The 20,197-nt window shown below is 34.9% G+C and overlaps 1 protein-coding gene across 1 annotated transcript in view; it reads right to left on the minus strand.

Annotated features, from left to right (window-relative positions):
- LOC148942958 (cubilin-like) overlaps positions 1–20,197 on the minus strand; it is a 405,682-nt gene that overhangs the window by 171,423 nt on the left and 214,062 nt on the right. Inside the window, exons 27-30 of the mRNA XM_089102575.1 lie at positions 13,519–13,678; positions 11,489–11,670; positions 10,126–10,297; positions 1,221–1,402 (exon numbers count right to left, since the gene is read on the minus strand). Coding sequence (XP_088958701.1) covers positions 1,221–1,402; positions 10,126–10,297; positions 11,489–11,670; positions 13,519–13,678 — 696 coding nt within the window. The remainder of the gene's footprint in view (positions 1–1,220; positions 1,403–10,125; positions 10,298–11,488; positions 11,671–13,518; positions 13,679–20,197) is intronic.

Raw genomic sequence — 20,197 nt, forward strand, 5'->3', positions numbered from 1 at the left:
TTCAAGTGTACTCTAGATAATTTATTGCGTAAAAATGTTTAAGATACTCTGATATTGTCTACAAAGTAAGTACAAAGAAACTTATGTTTCAAAGAGAGGGGGGGGGGGGGCAAAACTAACAGAAAAAGCAAATTAAACGACAAATACAGAAAATGTGGGAAAATCTGAAAAATTTGAGCATCAGAAATTAGGCAGGAATAGACAACACCCCCCCCCCACACACACACAAACGTAGCAATAGATGCCTAAATCAAATTAGAAAAAGAGGTTTTATTAGAATACGCAAAACTAAAAAACTGTAGATACAAAAGAAGAAAAATTTGAACACCCCAGAGTAAAAAAAAGGAAGTGAACTTTAAAATAGATTTTATTTTGATTTCATGTGCATTCTTTCTGCTTTCCTTTTTAATTCAACAGTTCTGTCCAGTTGTGCCGTTCAAAGTGTAAATTCGTATTATTGCAGGTAACATGAGCATATCCAGGATCTATGCTGGGGGGGGGGGAGATTTACAGAAAACTTTTAAAACCGTATCAAAAATTCGTTTATATGTATTTTGTTATATTTTTACGAATTGGAAACAAATTTAGGGAATTGGGGGGGGGGGGTCGAGGATTTCAACATTGAACCCCACCCCTGGATACGGCCTTGGCAGATAACACAAAACTATTTTCGATTATTAGTTTTTCTTGTAGGCCTCATTAATAAAATAAATCATTTTCCAAAAAAGTATTTGAAGAAAACTAGCAAAAACGAGCAGAAATAAAGGCATCTAACAAATCAATCAAGAATATACTTAAAAAACAAAAATTACGTCAAAAGTAATTAAATTTAGAAATATAAAGTATAAAAATATAAATATAGAAAACATGTATGTAAATAGAGCAGCATAAAAAAAGGTAAGTTGAGTTCCAAATTTACAAAGTAAAATCTTTTGTATAAAGCAATGTGGAGTAAATATAAAAATACTTACTACAATTTTGCTATTCCTAGTTTTACTGTTTCACCATTCAACAGCTTATAGCATTATCATCAATAAATCGGTTCAAAACTTAGATTTTCAAATTATCATTAAGTATTAATTTATGAAATTTGTCAATTCTAGCATAGCAGCAAAAGAAAAAAAAAGTAAAATAAAAACTCTCATTTAGCAGAAATACCAATAAGCGCAAGCACGCCTTCTAGCACCTCCATCCAAAAACAATATAAGATACCCACTTACAGAAACATAGTCATAGCTACAATTGGTTCCATGTTCAATGTCAAAGTCCGTGAATTTAAGTTCAACAACATGGTTAGGTGCCACTGTAATCTTCCAGCCACAATCTGAGCCATGGTCATAATTGTTCGGGTAGTTTGGTGAATGAAGGGACCCAGAAGGTGATGTAAATACACCTCCACATCCTAAACATAGAAACCGGTTTTTAAATTGATAAGAATGCTAAAGGAAACAACCTTGAAATCCATCCATACATTAAGGGCGTATATGACAAAAATTCGTTTTGCAATTTTTTTGGTTACATGATTATTCTGTATTGAATGATAAAGTATGTTTACATGTGAAAAAATGGAAGTATTTGGCATATAAGCAATCTAGGTCACATTGTCATGCTATATTTACATGCCCTTATTTACTTTAATGGACTTAATTTTAGAGAGTTTAGCAATTTTCCATGGGTAGAGTAGAGTAGAATAGAGTAGAGTAGAATATTTTTATTTATAACACGTACATAAATAAATGTCACAAAACAGCGCACATGCCTGGTGGCATACTTTAGCGCTGAAAATATTGCCAACGAAAATACACAGCCATTTTCTAACTAAATTTTACAACAACGAAAAAGAAAATCCTAATGAAAAAAATGCTTAGCATGTCATAAGATATTTCTTCACCAGTCTTAGAAAATGTCGCTTGTTGCTACATTCTCGAACTGATGCAGGAATTGAGTTCCAGATTTTTGGGCCAATGTGACGGATGCTGAATCCCGCTCTCGATGTCGGGCGAATTTCGCACGAAAAGTCTGAACGATGCGTAGTATGATAATTATGAAATTGAGAATTAGTTGAGAAAATGCCGGAGAAATTTACAGGTAAATTACTATATTGATAATCATGACAAATACTAGAGATAGAAATTAAATGAAATTGGTCCAAAGAGAAAATTCCTGAAGTCCCATATAGGTGTCTAACTGAAGTTCTGCAATCAACATTAAAAAGAATCCTCATTGCTTTATTCTGAAGTATTTGAAGAGATTTGAAAACAGACGGAAAGGTAGATGCCCAAACCGAAATGCAATAGAGAAAATATGGGTGGACGAAATAATAATAAATAGATTTTAGAATAGCTTTAGGAAAAAAGTGACAAAGACGAGTTAGAATGCCAATATTTCGGGAAATTTTTAACGACAGTGTTTTTACATATTTATGAAACGACAAATTTTCATCTAAAATAATCCCAAGATATCTGAACTGATCCACCCGTCTTAATTCAAGACCATTCAAAAAAAGAGAGAAGGTATCTGACACTACTGATCCAGTTCGCGAAATTAACATATACTGGCATTTTTTTTCATTAAGAGCTAGTAAATTCCTTGAATACCAATCAGATACAGTTAGTAACGTACTTCCAAGGTTCTGGAAAAGAACTGATAGGTCCCGGTGAGAAGCAAAAATTACTACATCATCAGCAAACATTATAATTTTACAAAGAGGCAAAACTTCTGGCAAATCATTTATAAAAAGAATAAATAGAATAGGCCCAAGAACAGAGCCCTGAGGAACTCATTAATTAATTGGAAAAGTTTCGGAACAGAGATCACGAGATTTATCAACACAATCTAGTCGTCTCCCAGAAAGGTAAGATGAAAAAAATTTAACAGCTTGTGTTGAAAACCCATAAGACTTTAGTTTAAAAAGAAGCAACGAATGATTTACGGTGTCAAACGCCTTTGCGACATCAAGAAAAATCGCCAACGCGTGTTGACCATCATCTACTGAATCATTAATATTTAGTAAAAGCTCACGAATTGCCAGTTCAGTTGACTTTCATTTTATAAAACCATATTGAGACGTGTGTAAAATCTTACTATCAAATAAATATTTTTGTAATTGACTATTTGCAAGTTTTTGCCAAAATTTTGCTGAAAATCGAAAGTAGAGAAATGCCTCTATAATCTGAAGGGTCAGTTGAACTCCCAGCTTTAGGTAATGCTATAACATTTGCTTTTTTTAAAAGTTCAGGAAAAACCCCATGCATAAGTGATAAATTAAAAATATGTGCCAACAAAGGTGAAATGCTTGACGCTATTTGCTTTACGGTTTGAGCCGAAAATCAAAATTCGTCCTTAGAAAAACTCCGTTTAAGCTTCAGAATAACTTTTTCAATCTCATGAGGCTTAATCTCAGAAAAAGAAAACGAATTTTCCGCATGTTGCTCATTAACTGGAACAGAAGGGGAATTCAGTTGCATATTCATAGTCAATGCAAGCCTAGAACCAATATTACTGAAATAATCTACAAAAGCATTTAAAATTTCATTGGGCTCTGTAACATTTTCCCCATTTAAAACAAGGCAATTAACACTAGTATTCTTACGACTATGAGGACGTATCTTTTCATTTATCAATTGCCATGTTTTTCTAATATCCGATTTATACCCCAAAATTTTCTATTTATAATATTTTCTCTTCTCATGTCTTATAATTTAATTTAGCTTATTCCTATAAACTCTGAATTCTACAAACGACTCAGGTGTCTGAAATTTTAAATAATTCTTAAATTTTCTATTTTTATTTTTTAACGATGTCAAAATATCTTCAGTAATCCATGGGTCAAATTTCTGCGCAAACTTTCCATGCGAAACTCGTGTTGAAGAATCCCGATCCCGCAGTCGCATCATTTGATCAATAAAATCTGAAAACGCAGCATTTGCGTCATCTGAGCCATAAACCGAACTCCAATCATGGTCACCAATTAACTGACGTAGAACTTTACTATCAATCCATGTATATCGCTTATTTGAATTATCCATTGTTGAATCTCGATGTTGTTTATTACTATTATTTAAATTTAAAAGAACACTCCCCGGAAAATGATCTGACATATCAGACAAAATTACTGACGATTTTTCAGCATCAAATAAAACAGGAGAAAAAAATATATTATCTAATAATGTAGCTGTGTTAGCTGTAACTCTTGTCGGCAGAGAAATACTTGGAAGAAAATTAGAACACAACATCATAGTTAAAAACTCCTTATTATTTCCAACATCGAGATTCAAAAGATCAAAATTAAAATCACTCGAAATAATAAGCGGTTTTTTCAACGTTTCCAGATTTTTCAACAACGGTTCAAAAACTTCAAAAAATATATTTGGGTTACCCGACTGAGATTGATAAACAGACCCGAAAATAAATAGATTACAGCCCAAAGGTACAACTTCAACAAAAATAGTTTCACATAACCCTTCATCAAATACAGACAAATCACTGAGAATACTAAAAGACCAGTCATCACGAATATACAGCATCTGACCTCCTCTCGAATTCTGACACCTTGTACGTGAAATACACTTCATCCCGGGCAGATCTAACATTGTAAGGGGTGTATTAGCAGACAGAAAAGTTTCGCAAACTCCAACAATGTCTATAGGACTAGATGCAAGCAAAAGCTTCAGTTCATTGAATGCACTTTGTATCCCCCGGGCATTTACATGTAACGATCTGATCGGAAAATCACAACTTTTTGTTTTATCCGATAGAAACTCGCCTGAAGAATAATCACATTCAGGTAGATTATTTACATAAGGCATATCTTTATCACTTCCGGTAGCTGAATTTAGAATAACATCTAATTTCAAACGAGAATCAAGAAAACACTGAAAACGATCCATAAAACAAAAAAAGAAAAGAAAAATTCACAGCTCCTTAGTTTAGACGACAGGTTCATATGACACATTGCGAATCTGAACTACGTCGGAAATCGTTTTACACGGAATGATTTGCGAACCCCACTTGACATAAACCACACCTCGTAAAGTCCATACATTTTTCAATTCAAATTTATTGCGCGCAAGCTTGTAGATATCTTGCCTTTCCCTGGTTAGAGCCTCATTTACATAGATTCGGGAACCTTTCAAATGCTTGCGATTGTGCAGGATCTCAACTGCAGATGCTTCAGAAAAAAATGTAAGTTCAATTGGAGTTTTTATTTCTGAGGCACCTCCCAAACGCCTTGCACCCTTAACAACGGATTTATCAAGTCCCATTTCACTGTTAAGTCGAGCTAATACTTTCTCACCAAGGTAAGGTAAATCACGCGCGGGAGAGTCTATCCCAGATACAATGACCTTAGTTAGAAGAGAAGACTGGTTTATATCATCCAGCTTAGTTTCAAGCTTTTGGAGCTTTGCGCAATTTTGGACAATTCTTGCCCGCAAATCGCCAAGTGATTTCTCAAGCAGTTCAAATTTACCCTTGAATTGCAGATCGATCGCCTCATAGACAGCCTGCGTAACAGTATCAAGAAAATCTGACTTAATCTGTGTCACCGGAGAACTCCCTAATCTACTGCACTGTTCTTCCACTCTCCTACGAATTTCATCCTGTATGCCGTCACGAAGGTTAACAATTTCTGACTGCATCAAGTTAACCGACTCAGATAAATCCCCGGCTAAACCTTTCGAGTCCTCCGTACACAGCCTTATCGCTCTCTGAACATTTTTTCTGTCATCTCTCAGCGCTTCTTCATATTTCTCCACGTAAGCCCATATATTCTCGGACGTTAATATTTTAATTTCGTCAGTTCCTTAACAGCAAACTTCATAATTGCTTCCATCACCTTTGACTGTTATCACCCGCGTATTTTTGCAGGGCCACAGATTGTAATATTTAAATTGAGCACACGCCCTGTTTCCCACTTGCATAGCTTCAGCAAATGACAAAATGAAAAAAAAAGCAAAATCTCTCTCTCAAAACGTCCGCAAACCTTCTGTGCATGAATGCCTAGCAGCGACTGATGACAGTGGGCGGGATCAAAAAAAGGTAGAGCTGAAAACAGCCAATGGAAAATTTACCAAGTATCCAAGTTAAAATATCCAAAAAAGTATGATACATTTCTCTTGTGTTAACTAGTCAATGACTGAATCTATACTGAAAATCAAATGATGGGGAAAATCAAATGTAAATATAGTTTGTGTCTTAATCATAGCATTTTTTGTTATTTCTTTTCCAATACTTTTGCATTAGTTTCACATTTATCGGCACGATTTCAATGAAAATAAAAGTTTTATTTCGACTTTACTGCGAGGTACACTATAAATATAAGATAAAAAGTGTCTGAAGACTTATCTGCTCTAGTGAAATTCTTTTAATGTACGCGTCCCTTTGCCGAACTAATGGAAGGACTAATTCCAACTAAAGATGCACAGTTTGTTCAAAAAGTAACTGAATCTTGCTCATAAGAAAAACCTGCGATGAGAAAAAAATGTGTCAAGAAACTCAAGTCTAGAAAAAGGTAAATAGTACGGCATTGGACTTTACAGTCCCTACAGGCGGTACTGATTTCTGTTTCTTGGCCCTTCAGCCAGGAAGTGCAATGGGGGACTGGGGGCCAGCCATCCTGTGTTTTCGCACACCCTTCCTGTTTACCTTCCCCAGATTTCTCCAGGTGCCCATTTAAAGCTGGGTCGACTCTGGCTGAGCTTACAGAGTCACGCCAGTGACCCTCGTTCAAACCAACTAAATGGGTACACTAGGATTCGAACTCACGCCCTCTCGGACAAAGAATCCTAAATCCAGTGCACCAATGCACTCGGCTAGGACGGCAAGTCTAGGACTCGCCAAGTCTAGAAACTCTGTTTCAAATTTGAAGTGCATATATTGTTGGGGTTAAGCGTCCAATTTTCGACTGCCTGAAAGGGGCTATATACATTTCACAGCTTCTTTGGTATTGGTTACACCATATGGAGGTTTGGAAAATGATGAACCACCAATGAAGCAAAGGAAGATGGCAAGTTCTGGTTTGGAATTGTTCTGAAACTGTCTTGTTTCTTTGTATCTTTTCCCCACGACGCGGCCCTTCATTGTGATGACTAAAGCTTGTCAGAGACGTCCTAGGCAACCTAGATTTCATTAAAAATGATCACTATGATGTGGAAATGAGACTTAGTGGTTGCAAACTCGAGTATTTACGGTAAGAGATGGTTCATCTCAATCAAAAATAGCTTTGTTACTAAACACCCTGAGATTCCCTGTAGGCTAAACCCTTAGTCAGGATGGGATGAATGAGTGTATTGAGATGCTCACCTCTCTTGTATTTTTGTATTATTGTAACTGGTCAATGACATTATTGTATTGACATTGTACGTATAGACATTATTGTAACGTCCTTACTTGATCAATGACAGTCTAATTCCTGGATGCTGAGGGCTAGCTGTGAGCTTCACTCTCAGTTGATGTAGGGCCATCTTTAAAAGGGGTGTACCATTTCTAAGGTGCTTGATATCCCTTGTATTGTCAAAGAGTATTGGTGGTCCATTTGCGAATGAAATTCACCTGTATACATAGCTCTCTCAAATTTTTAATTTAATTTATTCTTTAAATGAACATTTCGTGGATGTTTTTCAAAACATACACAGCTAAGAAATTAAAATTTTGGGGAGAATGAAATTACTTTTGGAAAATTCAATAATTTTTTATCCCTATTGAAGATATTTGGACTATCAAAATTTTTAGGGCACTATTTTAAACATCTGAGCAAAAGATAAAAATTGATAAGGTGGTGAGAAGCATCAAAATTAAAAAAGAATATTACCTGCCATCTATTATCAATCTTCAATAGAAAATGCAAAGTTGAATGAAAGAACTAAAGTGAAAACACAGGCAAGGAGTAGTTTTTAAACAAACTATTGTTTCGTTTTTGTCAATAATTAAGACTGTTTGTCAAATTTTCAATCAATTTGTCAGTCAAATTTGTCAAGAAAATTTGACAATCAAATTTCCTAATTCAGGCACATGTCTTTCTTGCCAGATGCCAGCCCATAAATAGAGTATCCAGTTTGGAAACTCAAAGATAAAGTAATAACACATTTTTAGGGACACAAAAATACAATTTTTAGATTAAAAAATTTTTCGTTTAATAAATCATATTATATAATTCTTAAAATTCCTACTTACACATATCTTATGGGAAATTTGTTGTAATTAGAAAAATATCTTCACACGGCAAGCTCGGCAAAATACCTCTGAAAATAATGGCTATATTGTTTGTATTTTTTTCGCATTAGGACGCCTCCACACATGGGCACCCATATGGGTGGGGGGGGGGGTAGAGGGGGGCTTCAGTCCCCCCTCTGGATGAATGATGCTCCCTTCTATTTTATGTTTTTGTTTCTAGATTTCCATTATACAGCATTGGAAGTGCCGATTAGACCAGGTAAGCCCCCCCCCCCCTAAAATTCAGCTTATGGGCGCCCATGTCTCCACATGCGTATATTATTACGTACAACCGTTGACCTGAACCTTTTTGACTAAGAATGGTGATTATTTTCATCATAAAAACTTTAATTTATCATTTATTACTAGCCTAAAAAGTTGCATAGCCACCCAATCCCAAGGAAAAAGGAAATATGATAGTAGCCTATAAGTGCCCTCTTTTTGTGATAAATCCACTAGCATAGTTAATAAAGCTATATCCACACGCTATGCTTTGTTTATAACAAAGTAAGTTTTGTTTTGGTTGCAGAGTCTGCTTGTCGTTTCTACTAAGCACGATGAAACTGCTTATCTTAAAATGTATAAAAATTAATTCATTATTATAAAATTAATTCAGTACGGCTAAAACAGGGCAAAAGAAGCAAAAGAACAGAACAAATATAGAAACACAAAAAAGTTATAATATATAATACAAACAGAGCAAAAGAAGTTAAAATGTTAAAAATAAAAAATAAAATACAATTATTATCTGAATTTATTAGATTTAGGATAGTGACTATTTTTATTATTAAAACCAAACATTAATTATTTATAAAAAAAACTTATGAAATTATTGCAGCAGAAAGGGTAAGAACAAAGTGATCTTCTAATGCAATTCAATGTAAGCAGATTTAATGATTTATAGAAATAAATATAACTCGTTATTTATTTTTTGAACTAATTATTGTTATTAATTGCAATTATTACTATTAATTGACTGTATATTGTTATAATCCTTAAATATAACATCTGACTGTTTCGACTGCGGAACATTAATTCTGCCACGCTTAGGGCCTTTTATTTTTTTTTTTTTTTTGTACTTAAATTACATTTACTTGGTTATCTTGTCTATTGTAAAAATTAACTTAAGACTAGGTTTTTAGGTCTTTTCTAAGAGAATACTATTTATGGGAGGGGCAAATACAAGCATCGTACCCCCAAAAGTACTTACAATATTGAAATTTGAAGATTTCATTTTATCTTTGTTGAAAAGATGCTAAATTTTTCTTCCAGTACATATAACGTTGCCTATAAATCCCTTAAATGAGAAAAATATCGTATGAATATGTCATAATTGAATTTTTATTCACGGTTGTCTGAATTAAGTCAATCTGAAAGCTAAAATATTGTTTCGGCGCTAAATACGTTAAGATAACCAGTATGATTAATCTAAATGCTTCAGCTAGAAATGGCTTGAGCCGTCCGCTAGAAACGGCTAGGACGGCTCGAGCGTCCTAGCCGAGTGGATTGATGCGCTGGATTTAGGATCCTTTGCCCTAGAGGGCGAGGGTTCGAATCCTAGTGTACCGAATTACTTGGTTTGGAATGGGGGTCAGTGGCATGATTCTGTAGGTAAACAAAAAAGGTGTGCGAAAGCACAGGATAGTTGGCCCCCAGCCCCCCATTGCACTTCCTGACAGAGGGGCCGAGAAACGGAGATCAGCACTGCCGATAGGGACTGTAAAGTCCAATGCCGTATTCTTTACTTCTTTTTTTTTACCTTCAGCTAGAAAGACTTTTGAAAGATGTAAATGTTTGCAAAATTTATCGTTTTTGTGTATTTAAAATATATCTTCATTTATAATGTGTATCCGATGCTTTAAAGAGCCTTACGAGACAAAACTTAAGCACAGACAAATATCATTAGCAAATTACCTCCAGTTAGTGATTTGTACGAGGCCCTGAATCCTCGTCCTCGAACACTTCCATCACTATGGAAGTGGATAGTCATTTCATTATCACTGCTAGTTACTATAATTGGAGTTGCCATATGCTGGTTACAAAGATTTGCTAGCTCCATTCCCCCGTCCATTTTACCATTTATGACCTATGGTGAAAAATGAAAAGTTAAGACAATAAGGATAATATATATATAAATTAGTTTCAAGCTACACTGGTTATAATGCATTAGTTACTTGGCAAGGGCAGCAGATAAAAAGTGGAAAGTTATTTGAAACCTATTGAATTTACCGGACTGATTTTAAAGTCGCAAGATCTCTGTGAAGGGACAAAATTGCATGCATCTATAAAAAATCATTGGCGCAAATCACCAGCAATCCATAGGGGTCAACGAGGACTTAAATTGTTGGACGTTGATGGGGTCAGATTCTTAACAGGGGACGTCAGTTATAGCCCAACCATAAAGATCATTTTAATGCTCTACAATTTTTGGGAGGAAATTTTCGCAAGGGGAGGTGAGGGAATCTTAAGCAATCACAGATCTAGTTTTCATGATACTTCTTTTCCTTCTCTTACCTTTCTTTCTGTCTTTTTTTCTTTCTATCTATCCCCATTCTCCAACACTCCTCTGCCTCTCTGTATGTATTTTTCTCTTCCCCTTTCTTGCCCAATCTTTCTTCCCTTTTTCTTCTTCCTATTTTTTATTTTTCCGTTCTTTAACTTCTTCTCACTTTTTTCTCCCCTTTTTTCGTTTATTTGTGAATTAATTTCTGTTTTAGTCTAAATGAAAGCCATTTTCTATCTCTTCTTTTCTATATATGAAAAAAGAACGCATTTCAAAGTTCATTTCAAATGAATACAGATCTCATATAAGGGTTCAACAGCAATGGGTAAATCGAAACAAAGTGATATTTTTTTTCATTTATGATCCTTTTAATATTTACCAATGAATTGATAACTGAAATTCTCATTATGACCTCTTTGGGGTCTTTAAAGTATTAAATGAAAGAAAAAGTTTTTTCAACTGAAAGTAAGGAGCAACATTAAAACTTAAAACGAACAGAAATTATTACGTATATGAGGGAGGTTACTCCTCCACAACGTCTTGCTCTTTACGCAAAAATTTTTTTTTGAACTTTAAAGAAACCTTGTTATTGTTCTGATTAAACGAACATAGTGTTTCAGGAGTCGTTTTTAAAGAATTGGGACAGAATTCAAATAGAATTCAAGACAGGTGCGCTGCCTATAACATGAAACAAGAACGAGGAAATTATGCCAATTAGTGACATCACTTGAGCGTTTCAAATTTCAAAAAGCAAACTTATTATGTAAATGTTACCTTTAAGAAATCAAACTGACAATTTATTGATCCTTCAATGTCAAAGTCTTGGATTGTAAGTTCAATTCGAGACCCATGGTCAATTCTTATTTGCCATATGCACGCCATGGCAGCAGGATACATATCAGGATAGTTGGGTGATCTTAGGTATCCATAGCCTTTTGTTAAGAACCCACCACAACCTGCAAATAATTACCAATTTTACCAATAATTTACCAATTATTTTACCAAAATTTACCAATAATTTACCATTACCAATAAATACCAATTTGTAAAACACAAAAATAAAGACCTTAAATCTCAATGGGCAAATAAAACAGGATTCGAGAGGAGTGAATGCTTAAAAAAACATTAATATAAAAAAAACACTCTAGAGGACAGGAAGAATGAACTTTAAAACAAATCGGATTTACCTTGAAAGAGGACATGAAAAATTATACTAAAAATAAAGTCAATATACACAGTTCTTGTTTCTAGGTAATGATACCCTAAATTATGCAAACCTTGATTAAATAGCTATTTTTCTGAATTAAGTGAAATCAGAAATTTGAACTACAGCGTAAAAAATCTGTAAAGAAAATAACTAAGGAGGTATGAAGTGGAGGCCATGGATAAAATTTCCAACCTTCTGGAAGATGCTGCTAGAAGACATAATAGTAAAATACTGTAGCCTACTAGCATGTTAGTAGATGGAGAGGGAGTATTAAAACTGGACCTCTACCAGTTAAAGATAGGAACGGGGACACAAATGCCACAATGAAAGAGTTTGTGACACATCGGATGTGAAGGAAGATTTATTTTGTTAGGAAGAATTAGTGACACTACTAAAAGGATTAAAAATTTTTAGGGCCAGGTACTGATAGTATCTTAAATGAGTTTCGTAAATATGATAGCTGGGAGATTAGAAATAAATTACTGTAGGAATAAGAGAAAAAGATAAAGTGTCAAAACAAAAAATCACAAAGAAAAGAGATACGAGGACAATAACAGCCACTGAAAATGCAACGTTGAGTAAGTAAGATGTTGATCAAGTGGATAGCTTCACTTTCCTTGGCAGTACTATTAGTAAAGATTGTGGGTGCCTTGAAGGTGTTTAAAGTAGAATAGCCAAGGGTTAAGGTGTTTTTTCGCAGCTGAACAAAGTTTGAAAGAATACAAAGATAAGTCGCAAACCAAGATTAGAATATTGGAAGCTACAGTGATGACAGTGGTCAAATACGCTTCTGAGCGCTCCGAAAAACGGAGGAAGATTTGCTAGATATTTTTCAGAGAACTTTCCTAAGGATTGTTTTGGGTACCCGACTGACTTACCATATTTCAAACAGTAGGCTGTACGAATAGTGTTGGTCAATCCCAGTTTTTATGGGTGTAATGATAGAAAGGTTGAGATGGCTTGGGCACGTTCTGCGGATGAAGGATGACAGATTGCCAAAGATCGTCCTTTACACCCAACCATCTAGGGCTAAGCGGAAGACAGGTCGTGTGTGGTTGTAGTTGGAGGATGTCGTAAAGAGAGATTTATGGGAAATGGGAACTTTCTGGGAGGGTATAAAGAGGGAGGGTTTGAACAGATTTGAATGGAGGAGGAGTGTGCATAGCTATTAATATATATATATATATATATATATATATATATATATATATATATATATATATATATATATATATATATATATATATATATATATATATATATATATATATATATATATATATATATATATATATATATATATATATATATATATATATATATATATATATATATATATATATATATATATATATATATATATATATATATATTTATATATATTATTTTTTCTTATGCCTAATGACCCAATAACACCTATATTTGCTTGTGGAACCATATGACCACTGCCTTAGAATCCATTATCAGTTGTCGTAATATATATATTACGACGTCATATATAGACTTTCCATATATGAAATTTGTGACTTTCCAAATTTGTCACTTTCCTTTTTAGTTTGAAATTTGTGATCTCCTTTCAGATATTGAATATGCTTACCGTAGACTTCCCATTCAAGACGAAAACCACCACCAGCAATATTTGAATCAGATTCAAAACGAATTTGTATTTGAGAGGAATTCGATGAGACAACTGGGGGAATTTGAGCACCGCAAAAGCGACCAAGTGAGGTTTGATTGGCGTCTTTTCCTTCGATGACCTAAAAGATAGTAAAATATGTTAATTTTTGTCATTGCAATTAATTTTATCATTTACATTTTGCCTTAAATTGAAATAAAAAAAATAACGGATCTTTTCTGTTTGCTCTCTATCATAAATTCATAGCAATACAATGTGGCGGTTCTATAATAGTGAAAATTAATTTAAAAACTTTTTCCACAAAATAAGTTTTTCAAAGAAAAGTAAAGAACTCCATTAAACAAAAAATGAGCAAAAATAAAATAAAATAATCTACCAAGCGTGAAATTACCACAAATCAACATCGATAAATAAATAAAACCCAAAACGAACAGAAATTGCAATAAATAACCGAGTCAAACTCAAAACGAGAAGAAATTAACATAAGTTGGGATCAAAACCCCTATTCCTTCCCAAGGCCAGAACATAATTTGCACTTTACTGAAAAAAATATAAATGTTTTTACTTTTATAACTGTAATAAATCAAATAATATTAACATTTTGATTACTGAATATCAGTAAATGTATATTAAACTGACAATGCACATTCATTTGTATTTTTTTCAGTAAAGTGCAAATTATGTTCTGGCTTTGGAAAGGCATAGGGGTTTTAAGCCCAACTTATGTTAACTCGGTTATTTGTTGTAATTTCTGCTCGTTTTGGGTTTCATTTCAAGTTTCTACGACAAAGATTTCAATAAAACTTATATACCCCCAGGGCATAACTTATAACCATTGCTCTGAAGACTGTGAGGGGAGGGTCCTGCTCAAAGGTATAATTTCCTGAACTTTAACTGCGTGGAACAAAATGGCAATCTCAAAATTTTGATTGGATGTGTTTGGGGAAATGGTGGGCGGGAAAATGTGTTAGTTGTCTTCCAATTACTTTCAACTATTAAAAAGGGCACAAGCCATTTCAATTTATAATCAAATGAGCCTTTTTTGAAGTTTCTACGACAACGCTTTCTGTAAGAACTTTATATGCCCCCAGGGCATAACTTACAACCCTTGTCCTGAGGGTTGTGAGGAGGTTGTCATCCTCAAAGACCTAATTTCCAGAATTTAAAACTACGTTGAACAAAATGGCTATCTCAAAATTTTTATTGGATGTGTTTGGGGGAATGATGGGCGTGGTGGGGGGCTAGTTGCTCTCCAATCACTTTCGGCTATTAAAAAGGACACTAACCCTTTGAATTTCCAATCGAATGAGCCTGTTTTGAAGTTTCTACGACAACGCCTTCTATAAACCTTATATGCCCCCAGGCCATAACTTAAAACCCTTGTCCCGAGGGTTGTGAGGGAGTGTCCTCCTCAAAAGCGTATTTTCTGTCGCAAAATCAACTACGCTCAACAATAGGGATCTCACTATAGTCTTAGGTCCGATTTTTTGGGAGAGAAGGGGCATGGGGGAGGCCTCTTTGCCTTCCAATTCCTTTCGAATATTGAAAAGGGTACTGGACCATTGAATTTACAATCGAATGAGCCTGCTTTGAAGTTTCTACGACAACGCCTTCTATAAAAACCTTGTATGCCCCCAGGGCATTACTTAAAACCCATGCCCTGAGGGTTGTGGGGGAGTGCCCTTCTCAAAAACATATTTTCTATCTGGAAATCAACTACGCTGAACAAAATGGCTATCTCAAAATTTTGATTGGATGTATTTGGGGGAAAGATGGGCTTAGGGGGGGGGGGCTAGTTGCCCTTCAATCAATTTCGACTATTAAAACGGGTACTATCCCTTTGAATTTCCCATTGAATGAGCCTGTTTTGAAGTTTCTATGACGATGCCTTCTATAAAAGTCTTATATGCCCCCAGGGCATAACTTAAAACCCTTGTCCTGAGGGTTGTGAGAGTGTCCTCCTCAAAAACATATTTTCTATCTGGAAAACGACTACGCTGAATAAAATCTATATCTCAAAATTTTGATTGGATGTGTTTGGGGGAATGATGGGAGTGGGGGGAGGCTAGTTGCCCACCAATCACTTTCGACTATTGAAAAGGGCACTAGCCCTTTGAATTTCCAATCGAATGAGCCTGCTTTGAAGTTACTACGACAACGCCTTCTATAAAAACCTTATATGCCCCCAGGGCATAACTTAAAACCCATGCCCTGAGGGTTGTGGGGAAGTGTCCTCCTCAAAAACATATTTTCTATTTGGAAATCAACTACGCTGAACAAAATGGATATCTCAAAATTTTGATTGGATGTGTTTGGGGGAATAATGGGCTTGGGGGGGGGGGGCTAGTTGCCCTCGAATCCCTTTCGACTATTAAAAAGGGTACTAGCCCTTTGAATTTCCAATTGAATGAGCCTATTTTGAAGTTTCTACGACAACGCCTTCTAAAAAAAACTCATATGCCCCCAGGGCATAACTTAAAACCCTTTCCGTGAGGGTTGTGGGGGAGTGTCCTACTAAAAAAAATATTTTTTATCCGGAAAACAACTAGGCTGAACAAAATGGCTATCTCAAAATTTTTATGCGATGTGTTGGGGGGAATGATGGGCGTGGGGGGGCTAGTTGCCCTTCAATCACTGCCGACTATTAAAAAGGGCACTAGCCCTTTCAATTTCCAATTGAATGAGCCTGCTTTGAAGTTTCTAAACCTTATATTCCACCACGCCTAAACATATAACTCCTGCCCTGAGGGTTGTAGGGAGTTTTCTTCTCAAACGCTGATTTTTTATCTATAAAACAACTACGCGAAACAAAATGGCTGTCTCAAAATTTTCAGTGGATGTGTTTGGGAGAATGATGGGCTTGGGGGGAGGGGGGGGCTAGTTGCCCTCCAATCACTTTCGACTATTAAAAAGGGCACTAACCCTTTGAATTTCCAATCAAATGAGACTGTTTTGAAGTTTCTACGACAACGCCTTCTTAAAAAACCTTATATGTCCCCAGGGCATAACTTAAAACCCATGCCCTGAGGGTTGTGGGTGAGTGTCCTCCTCAAAAACATATTTTCTATCTGGAAATCAACTACGCTGAAAAAAATGGCTGTCTCAAAATTTTGATTGGATGTGTTTGGGAGAATGATGGGCTTGGGGGAGGGGGGGCTAGTTGCCCTCCAATCATTTTCGACTATTTAAAAGGGTACTAGCCCTTTGAATTTCCGATCGAAGGAGTTTGTTTTAAAGTTTCTACAACAACGCGTTTTGTAAACATCTTAAATGCACCCATAGCATAACTTCAAACCCTTGCCCCGAGGGTAGTGGGGGAGTGTCCTCCTCAAAAAGTATTTTCTATCTGGAAATCAACTACGCTGAACAAAATGGCTATCTCAAAATTTTGATTGGATGTGTTTGGGAGAATGATGGGCTTGGGGGAGGGGGGGCTAGTTGCCCTCCAATCACTTTCGACTATTAAAAAGGGTACTAGCCCTTTGAATTTCCAATCAAATGAGCCTGTTTTGAAAATTCTACGACAACGCCTTCTTAAAAAACCTTATATGCCCCCAGGGCATAACTTAAAACCCTTGCCCTGAGGGTTGTGAGAGAGTGTCCTCCTCAAAAACATATTTTCTATCTGGAAAACAACTACGCTGAACAAAATGGCTATCTCAAAATTTTGATTGGATGTGTTTGGAAGAATGATGGGGGTGGGGGGGCTAGTTGCCCACCAATCACTTTCGACTATTAAAAATGGCACTAGCCCTTTGAATTTCCAATCGAATGAGCCTGCTTTGAAGTTTCTACGACAACACCTTTTATAAAAACCGTATATGTCCCCAGGGCATAACTTAAAACCCATGACCTGAGGGTTGTGGGGGAGTGTCCTCCTCAAAAACATATTTTCTATCTGGAAATCAACTACGCTGAACAAAATGGCTATCTCAAAATTTTGAATGGATGTGTTTGGGGGAATGATATGCTTGGGGGGGGCTAGTTGCCCTCCAATCACTTTCGACTATTTAAAAGGGTACTAGTCCTTTGAATTTCCAATCGAATGAGCCTGTTTTGAAGTTTCTACGACAATACCTTCTACAATAACCTTAGATTCCCCCAGGGCATAATTTCAAACCCTTGCCCTGAGGGTTGTGGGGGAGTGTCCTCCTAAAAAACATATTTTCTATAAGGAAATCAACTACCCTGAACAAAATGGCTATCTCAAAATTTTGATTGGATGTGTTTGGGGGAATGATGGGCCTTGGGGGGGGCTAGTTGCCCTCCAATCACTTTCGACTATTAAAAAGAGCACTAGCCAGTCCAATTTCCAATCGAATGAGCCCTTTTCGAAGTTTCTACGACGACTATTTCGATACGAAGTGCCCGGGTATGGAGACACCAAAAACACATTGTCCCCCCATCGTTCTTTACTTAGGCAGCGCTAGCGCGCTGCCTATGATGTAGGCTTTTTAGGGAGGACATGGATCATAGCATAAAAAATAATGAAGGAAAATATATACTGAAGTAAAGACAGAACCGGGAATGACAGGAATAACTTTTAGCTGGTGAACCAAAAAAAAAAACCCGGATATTTCTACTAAGATCTCTACTAAATCATCCCCATTGCACTTAAAGATGCTCTATGTAAACCTAAGTGAATCTATGTAAATCTAAATGAAAATCTAAGTGAATAGATCTGCTAGAAGGGCTCCATGGGGAAACCCTTTATTTCATGACACATGGCACTTTGAGCCTAGAAATAATTTTTTCTGATTAGGTTTTCTAACATCGATATTTGAATTCAAAGAAACAATGTCATACCAATTTTGTATATCAACATGTCCACTTGAGTCTTAGATTAATATCCTCTCCCTTTTTATATAGTTTCGCTCTTTTATTAAATACTTAAATATTTAAAGAGATAAGATATATATATATATATATATATATATATATATATATATATATATATATATATATATATATATATATATATATATATATATATATATATATATATATATATATATATATATATATATATATATATATATATATATATATATATATATATATATATATATATATATATATATATATATATATATATATATATATATATATATATATATATATATATATATATATATATATATATATATATATATATATATATATATATATATATATATATATATATATATATATATATATATATATATATATATATATATATATATATATATATATATATATATATATATATACCACAATGTTTACCTCATTCAATAGTGCTGTCTTTCTGTCAATCCTTCCTCTCGATACTGCTTCTTTATATTGATTAAATAAAAAAAAAACAAGTTTTTTAAACTGAAAGTAAGGAGCAAGATTATAACTTAAAACGAACAGAAATTATTCCGTATATGAAAAGGGCTGCCCACTCCTCAACGTCTCTCTCTTTACGCTAAAGTTTTTTATTGTTTTAAAAAATAAAGTTGTGAGACAGAGTCAAACTTTAGCGTAAAGAGCGAAGCGTTGAGGAGGGGACAGCCCCTTTCATATACGGAATAATTTCTGTTCGTTTTAAGTTTTAATGTCGCTCCTTACTTTCAGTCTTAAAAACTTGTTTTTTTTATTTAATTTCTGATCGTTTTTTAGTTAATGCAGCTTTTATTTTGGCTCACCGTCATTGAATAAGCAAACAAAATTTGCATAAAAATTTTACTCTTCTTTTGCTAAATGGCTGTCTCTAAATTTGGTTCTGACGTAATTTACACGTAACGAACGTTACACGTTACACGTAACGTAATTAACTTACCTAACGAACTTCTATATTCGTATATTTTTCTTCTGGCAAAAAATGCGTTGCAGATATAGTTGCAGATTTTTGCAGATATTAGCTTGAAACCTATGTAATAGGGTTTTGTGATACGCTGAATCTGACGGTGGGATTTTCATTAAAATTCTTTCACTTGTAGGGGAGGTTTCCTCCCTCTTTAAAAAATCGGGTAAATTTTTTCAGGCTCGTAGCCTTTGATGAGTAATACTAAACCTAATAAAATTTATATATTTAGAATCAGCATTATAAGCCCATTTATTTATACATTTATTGACATCAAAATTCCGTTTTTGAAAGTTTCGATTACTATTGAGCCGTATCGCTTGTTTTTTTTTTTATTAAGTATATGTTATTACGTATATGAGGGGGTTCTCCCCTTAGTCAATATCACGCTCTTTGAGTTAAAATTTAAAAAAAAAAATTAATTCACAATTCCCTGAATCACAAAGGCCCTTTAATTAGAATACAGAGCTCTTTTGAAAGCACTAAAAAAAATACTGTCGCGTAAAGAGCGAGGTATTGACTTGGGGGAGAACCCCTTCATATACGTAACAATTTCTGTTCGTTTCAAGTTCTAATTTTGCTTCTTACTTTTAGTTGAATAAACTTGTTTTTTTATATTTAATTTTTGATCTTTTTTTAAATAATGCTTGGAAACACCCTTCATAGAAATGTCCCTTACCCCGAAGAAACATCCTCCACGGAAAGATTCTCCCGAGTAACCCCGTCCTCCAGCCCCCCCACCAGAAAAAAATCCTTCCTGAAAATGTCTGTATACTTCCCAATAACCAACACAATATGCATGCAATGGGCAGA

The sequence above is a fragment of the Artemia sp. Qi Xiang Cuo genome, chromosome 16, assembly GCF_049724085.1.
Source record: "Artemia sp. Qi Xiang Cuo chromosome 16, ASM4972408v1, whole genome shotgun sequence".
Lineage (NCBI taxonomy): Eukaryota > Metazoa > Arthropoda > Branchiopoda > Anostraca > Artemiidae > Artemia > Artemia sp. Qi Xiang Cuo.